Source organism: Agrilus planipennis, unplaced genomic scaffold (genome assembly GCF_000699045.2).
Source record: "Agrilus planipennis isolate EAB-ADULT unplaced genomic scaffold, Apla_2.0 scaffold30, whole genome shotgun sequence".
In the NCBI taxonomy this organism is placed as follows: domain Eukaryota; kingdom Metazoa; phylum Arthropoda; class Insecta; order Coleoptera; family Buprestidae; genus Agrilus; species Agrilus planipennis.
In genome coordinates this window covers 642,867-655,278 of record NW_020438923.1, presented here as the reverse complement: position 1 = coordinate 655,278, position 12,412 = coordinate 642,867, and the positions used below count along the sequence as shown (strand labels likewise).

Here is a 12,412-nt window from a genome sequence, read left to right as displayed (position 1 = left end):
AATTCAATTATTACAATTTACTTAAAACCAAAATATACATATATACAAACTATTACAATTTAAAACCAACATATTATTACAATTCAATATTCAAACAAATTCCAATTCAGATTCATAATGAAATTATTACAATCACAATTACAATTCAGCTTCAATCAATCAATTTATATACCAATGCAAGTCAATTATCTAACTCAAGCAATTAGTGTAAATAGTGTAAATAAAGTGTAAAAAGAAAAGCAGTCTTTTAATTCGAAGTGAATTAACCAAACGAGCCTTCGGCGGGATACCGCCATATACGCATCACCAACGATTACAACAAACAAATCATACACATTTCACTCAAAATTCAGTTTGTTTTAATGTCAGCTTTTTTCAAATAATCGTTTCTTTCAGAATCGAAATCTTTTGTTTCGATTTAGGGAAGAGTTTCTTTTGTGCCTATGCGTAGAAATAGTGTTTTTCAAGATTAAATGTGTACACAAATTGGTCAGGGTTGACAGCAAGAAGGCTGTCATGAAGTCATGTATGATGATGCAGGTCCATCGAGGACTCAAAGCGTTTAATTTTATTGTTGCATAAATGTTTAAACTTTCACTCGGAAATGGGTCAGATGGTAAAATCTTTGACTATTGTGTCTACCAGAGCCACCCTCATTTGTAATGACCAATGAAACTTGTCATCCATGATATTTAGGAAGGGACTCCTACACTCCACCCCTTTTATTTACATATTCAAGTTAATTTAAGTTACAGTTTTTCGTTTCTGAGACAGCTCACATAATTAAAAGGCAACTCACATAATTCAAAGACAGTTTACAAGTTTTCCAAGATAGGTTAAGATAGTTTCAAATAAACGGATTCGATGTACATAGTCCATATTGTAAATTAAAGTGTACAGTAGGTGTAAGTGCAATATAAAATTCAAAAGCAAATTAAACGTCTATGCGTTCTTAATAACAAATAGCACCGCTAATTAGTTTTGGTGGTGTCGGTGTATTCTACACTACTAATAGTTAGCATCAGGATATTGCCTGATACAAGCCCCTACAAGTTTAACCCCATCCAAAAGCGTTAAAGCTCACTCTGTTTAGTACATTGATGTTGTTTTTGTTTCCACAGGCCTCTGGAGATCATTTTTAAATTATTTGCCATATTCTTAGATGTACTTTTTCCATGAGACAATAATATCGCACATTGTTGGGTTTCCCTCTTACAATTTCCTCTTTTATTTCAATCCATTTGTTAGAGACGACTGCTAAGACGAGCAATGTTGTTGCTATATCTTCTCTTTCCGCTCTCGTCGTTTATTGAGGATTAGCCGAGGATCGAGGTTGTTACGTGTGCTGAGTGAACACGTCAAAAAAATTGCTAAAAGCTGACGCGATGCCGGTTGCCGGCGTATCGTGTAAGAAGGTGTAAAATTGGACATTGCACCGGTGCTTTTATGACGGTCGACACGACCTGTTGGGAACCCGTTGCCCTTCCGTCCCCGGGCCGACGACTACGGCTCCTTGATGCTCCCTTGTTTTGTTCACGTCCGTGTTGTGTTGTCGCCGTTCACTTGTCGTGCTCGGAATCAAGATAGCGACGGTACACGTCCCCCGAGGGCGACATCCGACGAACGCCTCGGTCTCCGCGCGGATACGTATCATTTAAAGCTGTCACGCTGCGTAAAAAGCATAAATAACAATATCGCACTTGACTTTTAATGCGGTTTCTCTCCAAAGTCGAATCGTTTCGTCTTCATTACGGTACGATGCGACGGCACGGACGAGGAGACAGAGTTAAAATGAAGTGAATTAGGGGCTGCGACAACGAGTAATCGATACCTCCGAGCTGTTTACATTATATTTAACTGTCGGAATAATAACGCGAGTCGCGAGAAATGCACTATGCGGCAAAATTATTACCTTGCATCATCCAACGACGTGGAAAATTACGGATGGGAATTATAAATAATTTCTACATTTTCTGAGATATTTCTAAAGATTAAAACACATAACAAAGAAACTCGAAGTGGTGAGTGTTCTGTCGAAACTGCCAGACGCTGATAGCGATTTCAGTCATGTTAGGTCTCATCAGCGCGTCGCAGACAATTTCGACAGGACACAGATCAACTCTACTTGCAGCCTTAACACAGTGCATTTTATGAAATCCTACAGATGGCATTTATAATTGCGCTGATGTGATCCAACTGATCATTTCGAATTTCTTTGTTCGATTTTGGTAACGTGCCTATCACAGTGGTGAGCTATGCCGTGGATTCAGTTCTGCAAGTAGATATTCATCTATTTAAATGGGCCTTATTGAGCATATTGAATTCCACTAAATGTAGCATTGTACTACAGATGGCGTTTACCGCGCTATTTGTAAGATTTCACTAAAATACAAAATTTTACCAATTAAAATTTCAAACTACATAATACAATTGGTTGTAGCGTCGTCTTAGAGATCCGTGATGATATTTTGGCGTAATGTATGCGATTTATATGAGAATGGTAATAAATGCTAACAAATGTCACATTTTACTAACTGAAGTGCAGCCGGGTGAAAGTACCAGCAAAAAATACGACCGTTTCAAAGATAATTACAGCAAAATATGACGTTATATCCGAATTTGTTGTCGTTATATACAAGATTTTTTAGCATTGGTTTGGAAGATAAATTTGCAGGACTGGTTTAAAAACTGTTGTTACTTTAGAGTTGTGTTTATAACCGATATATAACAAATTCCGCTCTACTTCATAAAAATTTCAAAAAAATGAGGCAAGTGAATCGTTAAACGAAGTTTCAATCTCAGCTGAATGTTTACAAATTATAGATCAAATTAGGGACATTAGTACTGTATTATTACAAAAAATGTGATTTTCATGCGATGGAGAACAGCTCTTTACTGTATTCGATAGATAAAATACAGTCGTAAAACAAGCGGTTACGTCGTTTGCAATAAAGGCTTATTGTGAAAACTGTTTCCTCTTTCAAGTGGTCTACGATGCGAGTTAAAAATTCTGACTTAAAATCAAAGTACTTAACCACATTTAAGAGCAAAATGGAATTTCAACCTTAATTACCCTACTATTTGGCAAAAATTATTCATTCATTCGTTTCGACTGTTGCATAATTCTGATAACCTGTACAGATACGTACTCATCGCGTGTACTGATGCCAACTCATCAAAATTCCCTCTAAAGCATTTTTTATGGAGAGAGAAAGATAAATGTAAAGAGGGTTTTTCTATTCTCCGACCCCTAGCCAAAGGAGGTGATGCTGCCCCTAATATTTTTTTCGGTTGGTTTTTTCAATTTGTGTTATTAATTAGGAAATATGTTAAAAATAGATTTCTTTCATAATTTCGTGTAAAAACGTCTGTAGGTAAAACTGCTTGAAAAACTCGAAGATCATTCGTGTATACGAGTTGTATTAAAATTACAAAAGGGCATAGGACCATAAAAGTATTAACGATCCTTAGTTCGGTGTTCACTGAACTCCCGCAGGTAGCAGAAATTACCATTACAGTATCATCAATAAATCGGACTTCTGGTCAATATTTCGAGTCAAATGCCCCATAGTAAGTCGGTTACTAGAAGCATTTGATCGCAGACAGTGCTTAATCAATAGCGACTTGCGGAATAATTCGTAAATCTGTCCTGGTATGCAAAAATACCAAGATAGAACATTGTAGACATAATATATGTACATTACTAATAGAACCAGCGAATCCATTAGTTAAGTAAGGCAAGAGAAAGATGTAATTCTATACCTGATAGAAATTTCCAAAATTTTTGTTAGAAAAGTTAAAATCAATGCAGAACAGAATTTTTAAATACATCACCGAAAACACGAATAATTTCGACAAATATTGATAACTGTGAATCCAACGAAGCTAAGCGTTAAAGATAAAATTACAAACTTTTTACAACATGAACTCAAAATGGTTTTAGAACGTTTTAATCCAATCTTAATCATTCTCACAAACCCTTTAGACAAAAAGACAAGTGAAACTTTTACGTAAAACATCATGAAGGTAGGTGTTAAATATAAAGTAGCTATTGAAGAAACTTATCGTCTTTGTCAGCTAATATTTACAGCGAAATTTTCGGTGGCTTTGAACAAAAGAAAAATTAGCTTACTTAAATTAGTTAAAAATTCGACCAGGTCCACTATTAAAGAGGAGAGGCAGGATGCCCTAATGACGATAAAAAGCGAAAAAGATCTTTGCCTTGATAAACTTGAGGTAATATGTAGTGGAATGAAATTAAATCGATTTAATATTAATTTTTTGTAATTATATTTTATTTATAAATGCATAATTTTGAACATTTGTGTGTAAAACGTTAGTTGGAAAATTAAATTACAACAGTGGGTTAATCGGTTGCCCCCCCCCCAATAGAATACTTCGCTAGGGCCCTGGGGTTAAAATTATTTTATTTAAATAACCACAGCCAACGTTTCGCCCAGGTTGTTGGACTTTTTCAAGGCTACAATATAAGTGTAATAAATATTTTAAGCGAAACTGAAGCACAATTAATCCTTTTGACTTTGAAGCTTTAATTTTATTTAAATGAAATAATTTTAACAACACTTTTGCTTTGGTTAAAAAGAAATTTTTATATCTATAACTATACTTTGATTCAGTTCCAAAATTTCAATAAAATGGGCTTTGTACAAATTTCGCACCACCGTCAATATAGCTCTAATTGTATGATAAATATACAGGGGAGAAAGATTGGTATGCTTATNCTTTGATTCAGTTCCAAAATTTCAATAAAATGGGCTTTGTACAAATTTCGCACCACCGTCAATATAGCTCTAATTGTATTAAGTAACTATTTAATTAGCATAATAAAACTTAATAACAGACGAAACGTTACACTAAATGCATAAAAATTGTTAAATATCAGGGGAAGATATGGTATTTAGAATGTCTAAAAGAATACAGTGTAGATTATTATCATAGTCGAATCGACTTAGAACAAATCTGACCCAACCCAGAAATCACTTTAAAAGCAGGTCAATAGCTACAATCACATTTTCATTGTCATTTTACATTTAGAATAGTAAGAACAATAGCGTGTATTAACGTACTATTTTTTGATAACCAAATGCAATCTGACTCCAAATGGCGGTAGTCCATTGGAATTCTAAACAATTTCAAAGTCAAATAAGCCAAATTAGTATCAGTCGAGTTTTAATAATGTTAAGACATTTCAAAATCTTGTTGAATTGTACTTTCAAATTCGGTAATAGAAGATACCTCACAAATGATTATACTCTTGGTTACTTTGTCTTTTTACTCCACGTGATAATATACTCGAAAATATCAACTTCTGTTTGAACTTCGAAGTTGGCATATACAATCCTGATGAATTGGAACAAGTTTGAGGGCATATTCGGATTCAAGCGTTTTCAAACTTCAAAAATACCAAAAATCGCTTAACATACCTAAAAGAATTTCCAATACCCCATGCGATCCTCCAAATTTTCTGCTTTTTTAGGACACAAAATGTTGTTGGATGTAAAACGACCTTCTGATAGTAAAACATACTACACCGAGTGCACAATAGATGAAATTAACGTTGGAAAGTCATCATATGATATTTTTTCAAGGTTCGTCAATCAAACGCAGCTTGTCAGAATGGGGACTTTGCTACAGCTGTTGCCCTTTATACTGACGCTCTACAGTTGGATCCCACAAATCACATCCTCTACTCGAACAGGTCAGCAGCAAAATTAAAGCAAGGGCTCTTTGCTCAGGCCCTACAAGACGCCATTACAGCAAAGGAACTTTGTCCTACCTGGCCAAAGGCCTATTACAGGTAGGTACTTCTACATATGTTGTAGGTACTATAAAAATTTTAGAATATTCTGGTAAATGTGAATGTTACTGTAACTTCATTCTGTTCAATAATAAATTTTAATAAGGTAACATAAAGCTTTAAAGCAACATGTTTGATATTAAATAAAATAATTCGAAGTGGTCTGTATTCTGTCGAAACTGCCAGACGCGGATCGCGATTTCGATCTTTTTGGATCTCATCAGCGCGTCGNCCTTCTTTTTCGTCAAATGCGTCCGTGTCTCCTTCAATTTTTTGTCGAAGCGGTCCAATAACTCACTGTAGTATTGTCCAGTGATCGTTCTTCCTTTTCCTAAAAAATCCGTAAAATGATTTCGTCGGTAACAACGTTTGTCAGGCTTCCTGGTCGCTCCTATCAAAAATTTAAATTCGTTTAAGCAATATCTAACTGTGGTCGTAGATGACGAAATGTCTCCAAAAACAGTATCCAACTTTGTTTTCATATCCCCGCATTTATTCCCATCCAAAAACAAAAAGCGAGTTACCGAACGGTACTGCTCTTTTTCCATTTTAGCGAAAATAACAAATCACGTCTCAGTCGAATGGCTGCCAAATCCAAATTAACCTATCAGTCAGTCTGAAATTCGTTTTGACGTGGTTTAATAGATGGCAGCACACGATGACAAGACCAATTTCCCTCAGGAACGTCCTCTGTCTTCAAACACGGGTACTTATTGAACCGCCCTCGTATAGGTGTGAAACGCGGACGGTAGGCGCGGGGGAAAAAAAAAGATTAGAAGCGTTCGAAATGGGGTGTTGCAAGCGAATGATGAGGATGCTGTTGATATGTTCTAATTTTAGAGAAATGCTTTGATTAGCTTAGGATAGGAATGATTGGAGGTGCGTGTTTAACCAATCTTAGGACTGACGACCTTATGGCGATGAACAAAAAGTTTTCAATAAATAGAATCTCTGGTATTCATAAGTCTTTTATGAACATCCTGTACCTAAATTTGAACAGACATCCCTGACGAGTACCTATCCATTATTATCCTTGTCAATGCGCAGTTTTTGTTTGTATTTTTTATGTTCAAGTTGGCATCTCCCTGGTAACATCCTGCTATTAAAGTATTTACCGTCCGGAAGTTGTTCTCTTACTTACTAATTATTTCGAATTTAGTCTGCAATAAGACCGGCATATTAGAAGTGCACCACCACCCAAACAGAAAGTGCAACACATTAAAAATGCAATACCATCGGTGTAGAAATTACGTAAATGCTATTTAATTAATTAAAATGACGCTGCTTGTAATAAAACATATTAGGTCAATAATATACTTAGACATGTCCATCAGAAAGGTTAAAGGACTTTCAAGATCAATTCTGTTTCGGATTAGTCAGTGATTTATCGACACTGTCTCTACGGCGTGCTGATGAGATTAATTAGGATCGAAATCGTATTACAAGTCTAATAGTTTCACCTGTTCTTATTTCTACTTCAGTTATTAAAAAAAAAGCTTCTGACAATATTAAATTGGTCAAGATGTTAAATATATTTAAAATGTAGGGATGAGTTACAAATATAGAAGAGTGATACTTAGTTTGTATAAAGAGCAACACGCAGTAATAGAGATGGGGCTGCAACGTAGAGAAGTAAATATTAGGAAAGGAGTCAGACAGGGATGCACACTGTCACCGCTACTTTTTAATCTATACATCGAAGTAGCCATCAACATTATTAGGAATAGATATAGAGGGGCAAAAGATTAGTATGCTTAGATAATATAGCAGTATTAACATCTAGCAAGGAGGAGTTAGAGATAGCTTCAAATAAAATGGAAGCGGTATTGACAAAACAATACTATATGAAAATAAATAAAAGTAAAATGAAAATACTGGTATGCCAGGGAAGAAAAACTGGGGAAAGAGCGAATATAAAGATAAGAGAGGACGAATTAGAATATAAAGTAGAGGATAGCGCAGGGTAGAGTCGCCTTCAATAAAAAAAAGTCACTTCTATGCTCGCGAACGGTTAATTTAGAAATTCGAAAAGGTTGTTAAAGGTGTATATTTGGAGCACGGCGCTGTACGGGTACGAACATGGACAGTGGGCGCGGCGGAAAAGAAAAGGTTAGAAGCGTTCGAAATGTGATGTTACCGGCGAATGATGAGAATACAGTGGATGGAGAAGGTTAAAAATGAAGAGGTATTAGAAAGAGTAAGAGAACTCTATGGAAGTCAATAAAAAATAGGCGAGATAGGTTGGTAGGACACCTTCTCAGGCATGAAGGTCTAGTCAGAGACATATTAGAGGCAGAAACGGAAGTTAGGAGGGGTAGAGGTAGGCCTAGATTAGATTACTGTTCGCAAATGATGTGGGCAAAGGATATGGGTTGCTCTAGCTTTAGGGAAATGCGAAGATTAGCGTAGGATAGTAAAGAGTGGAGGAGCGTGTCCAACCACTCTTAGGACTGACGACCTTATGATGATGATATTAACATGACAAAAAAACCTCCTGAGAAAGTACATGCGTATAAAGTAACCTTCTTTTTTAAACGACTTTATTTTCTTCCACAATGATCTAAAACATTTTCAGCGGTACCGAAAAGGACATAGGGTAACTTTTATCCATAATAAAAAATGCTGTTTCCGAGGGATAGAAAAATTAATTTTATGTGGTCGTCGATGATCTTTTACACGTATGTAAGAGCGAAGCCTCAGATAAAATGTAGTAATAGATAAGCAAGGATTAGTGAGTGAAACCGTCTTACAACTGGACGTTTTTTAGTATGTATTGATAAAAGTGCCTTAAAAACAATATTTTATAATAATAATAGTAAAATACGTCCGGCTGAACTGAAGCCGTAGACACGTTAAACGGAGACAAGACCGCAACTAATGTACTACATCGGTTCAAACTGACGATGAGACCAAATACAATCTAATTAGCTTTTCGGTCGCTGGTATCTGCCGACAAAAGAGATGCATTAGAATCGGCATTGTTTATGACAAGGTGTCTTTTGTTTGTGCGACAGACCGGCTCGACGGTTCGTTTAAAGGGTTCGAAGCCACCAAGGGAGCAGACGTGAATACAAGAGCCCCTTCATGGTTCAACTACTATAGTGTACCTTCAGTTTTACCTACTGCTAAAAGCACACCATCGGTTTTTGTAAACAGAGTATAATTTAAATATCAGTTTGGAACTTGCAATGGTAAATTCATTATGAAACATTTTTCTAAGTAGTAGGAGAGCTGGTCAAGGGATTTCAGCGTCATCGGGAATTTAGACAAATTTTACGGAAAAAGGGAGAATTGCGACAAAGAACGGGTAGACAGAGAGGGTGAAAATGCTCCATTTTTTAGATTACGCTATTAAGATAATACTTAAAAAGTTACAGGAATGTGGTTCTCGTTAGCCTTAATTCCCGAATGGCAAACACATGAGTTCCAGCGATGATTGCAAAAAAGAACTATGGAATATCTTTAGTGATTGTTATTATTAAAGTTATATGCATTCAAGGGGGAAATTAATTGGAGAATTTATACGTGACCTTCACTCTTACCTTCAACATTATTTGAACAGTCATTTTCGTTCATGGAAACACTTATGCATTTTTGATCTCATCAATGCAAAGAGCGGAAAATGTGATAAATACCCTAAAACTGATTTAATAAGTTAAAAATAAATTAAATTCATTAGGATCTATTTTCGTAATTTAGAAATGTTAAATAAAAACCACATAGTCGAGGTATATTCGGTTATCTCATCATTATAGTTTTCTTATAAAATGGATGCCAAAAATCTTCATTGGATAGTAGATACAATTTATGATTTGATGGAAGCATATCTTTTGTTACGTAACGCCTTTTTATGACAATGATTTACTTCGTTATTAAGTATAAAATTTTAGCCAAATAAAGAATAGAAATTGTTCTTAACATCAAATATCAAAGGGACTTACTGCCATGTAATAATTTCACATACAAACAAAAATTAAAGATTTACCTACAATCTTTTCGTTTACTTTTAGTTTGAGACCTTCCTTAATGCTACAGGATGCGGAACAACACGGCCAATTTTTGACCTAAGTCGTAACTAATATTATTAGAGGTTTGACGGTGTTTTTCTTTTCCAAATTCTAGATGATACACAAATATCCTATTTTGATGTTTAGTCAGTTCGAACAACGGACAACATAGTGATTCAATAAGGGCTTTAAAGCTACTATCAAGTTTAAAATTGCCTCGGTACCCATCATCATCATAAGGTCGTCAGTGCTAAGACTAGTTGGACACGCACTTCCACTCCTTCCTATCCTGAGCTAATCTAGAACAACCCACATCCTTAACTATTTGCAAACAGTAATCTAATCTACGTCTAGCTCTACCCCTCCTAACTCTCGTTTCTGCATCTAATATGTCTCTGACTAGACCTTCATGCTTGAGAAGGTGTCCCACCAAACTATCTCGCCTATTTCTTATTGACTTGTTCTCCTATTCTTTCTATATCTCTTCATTTGTAACCGTCTCCATCCACGGTATTATCATCATTCGCTGCTAACACCACATTTCGAACGCTTCTAACCTTTTCTTTTCCGCCGCGCCCATTGTCCATGTTTCGCACCCGTACAGCGCAGCGCTCCAAACATATACCTATAACTTTCTTAGGATTTCTAAATTAACCGTTCGCGAGCATAAAAGAGACTTCTTCTAAATGTCTCGCACCTATCATTCCGTTTAAATAATCCTCTGAGACTTTCCCCGTGTCGTAAATATGACTAACGAGCTTAAGCATACAATCTTTAACCTCTTGTCTTGCATGTTTAAGAGTTTCCCCCTGTATCCCATCTGTACCTGGTGCCTTATTATTCTTTAAGTTTTTTAATACTATATCGAACTCTTCTCTCATTATGAGATAACCTCCAAATCTCCACACTATCTTCCTTCTCTAATATATCTCCTAACTCATGACCTGCATATAGGTTCTCTAAATATTCTTTCCGCCTATCTGCTTTTTCCTCATTTTCTATCAAAATGACCCCTGCCTCGTTTCTTATATTATTACTTATGTACCTACCCTACATCTCTAAAATCCCTGTTAATTATATTATAAGCCTCATCGGTTTTACCTACATCAAACTTTTCTTCTACTTCTTTCCACCTTCTATCAATCCACTGTTCCTTAGCTCCCTTACACTTCCTAACTATACCCACAAGTCCCAGTAAAGCAAAGTATCTCTTAATTCCTACGTTCGACTTCTGTTAGCTACCGATAGCATCAAATCGAAGCTGGCAGTGCCCCATCCGTACCAATATCCATGCAAAATCATAAATTGTGACCTGTTATAGGATAAGTCATTTATCTAGCGTAATTTTACTTGTTCCATTACGTTTATTTTTATAGTATTACTACTATTAAACACCTATGTGCTTATTACGTTCGAATGCATGCAATCTTTTGAAAATGGTCACGCACTTTCCTTGGCAATTACACCATTTTAGTTACAATCGGGCTTTTATGGCCTCGGTGCCGTATGAATTTTGTAGTCGCCTGACCACTGTAATAAACAGCACTCCCCAATTACCAATTAAGCTAAAATGAAGACAAAAGCTGAAATCGTGAGAATACCGAATATAATGAGACTGTGTTTAAGGCAAAATGGTAAAGATGATTGCAGAAAGGAATGAACATTCCAAAGGACGTCATCAGGAGGTTCTAATTTAACGTAACAAGCGCGAACACAAAAAGAATACAGTTACCTAACATTGGCATGTAGGTACCAACCGTAGCTGCTGTACGGAAAAAATATGTGTGCATATCAAATGATAAATTTCAAGTGTACCTTTGTCATGTACAATGATTACAAACAGGGTTCTCTTTTCAGGTTGAGCCTGAAGGGACTACAGAACTTTCTTCAGCAAATAGGACATTATTTCTCGAGAAGGTAGGTAATTTTAACAACTATTTAAACGTTTGTTAGTATAAGGCTATATTTATATATATAATCGAACAATTTATTATTGTCTGGATAATATTGCTTACAAGGAGCCGTGCACATATTACGACACGCTGCTTTTTTTTTGGACTCCCTTACCCCCCCCCCCAATGTCGCGATTTATTACGCAAGTATTTTACCCCCCTCCTCGCTGTCATTTATACATTTTTGGTAGTGATCATCTCCTACTCCAAGATCTCCTTCCTTAACATCTGTATATATAATTCATATTTTAGCTATCTACTGTGCTACAGATTACAGAGAGTGATAAAATAATGGATGATTTCAATGTCAAAATAATAATTAATTAGTATCTAATCCCATCTCACATCAAATGATATTAAATCAATCAAAACACTACTCTCTTTGATGTACAGTTAGTAATGAACAGCATGTGATACAAGATGGGCAGCCAAAGAACAGAACTGGATATTGAATTGTCCAATGATATGAAAAAATTGGTCAATTATACCAAAGAATAATAAATTATTTATTATTTTATATCTATTTAATCTTCTTCCCCTATTTTGTATTAAATTCCTTTTAATCAAAGCAATATTGGGGTTAACAAGCCCCTGGTCAAAGGGGGCATGTCGGGGGGTGCTCCCCCCCCCCCAAT

General features: G+C 35.8%; 1 protein-coding gene across 1 annotated transcript in view; it reads left to right on the top strand.

The window, feature by feature from the left end:
- The window catches only part of LOC108732237 (tetratricopeptide repeat protein 28), a 39,251-nt gene that overhangs the window by 11,913 nt on the left and 14,926 nt on the right, over positions 1 to 12,412 (top strand). Inside the window, exon 2 of the mRNA XM_025973905.1 lies at positions 11,683 to 11,742. Coding sequence (XP_025829690.1) covers positions 11,683 to 11,742 — 60 coding nt within the window. The remainder of the gene's footprint in view (positions 1 to 11,682; positions 11,743 to 12,412) is intronic.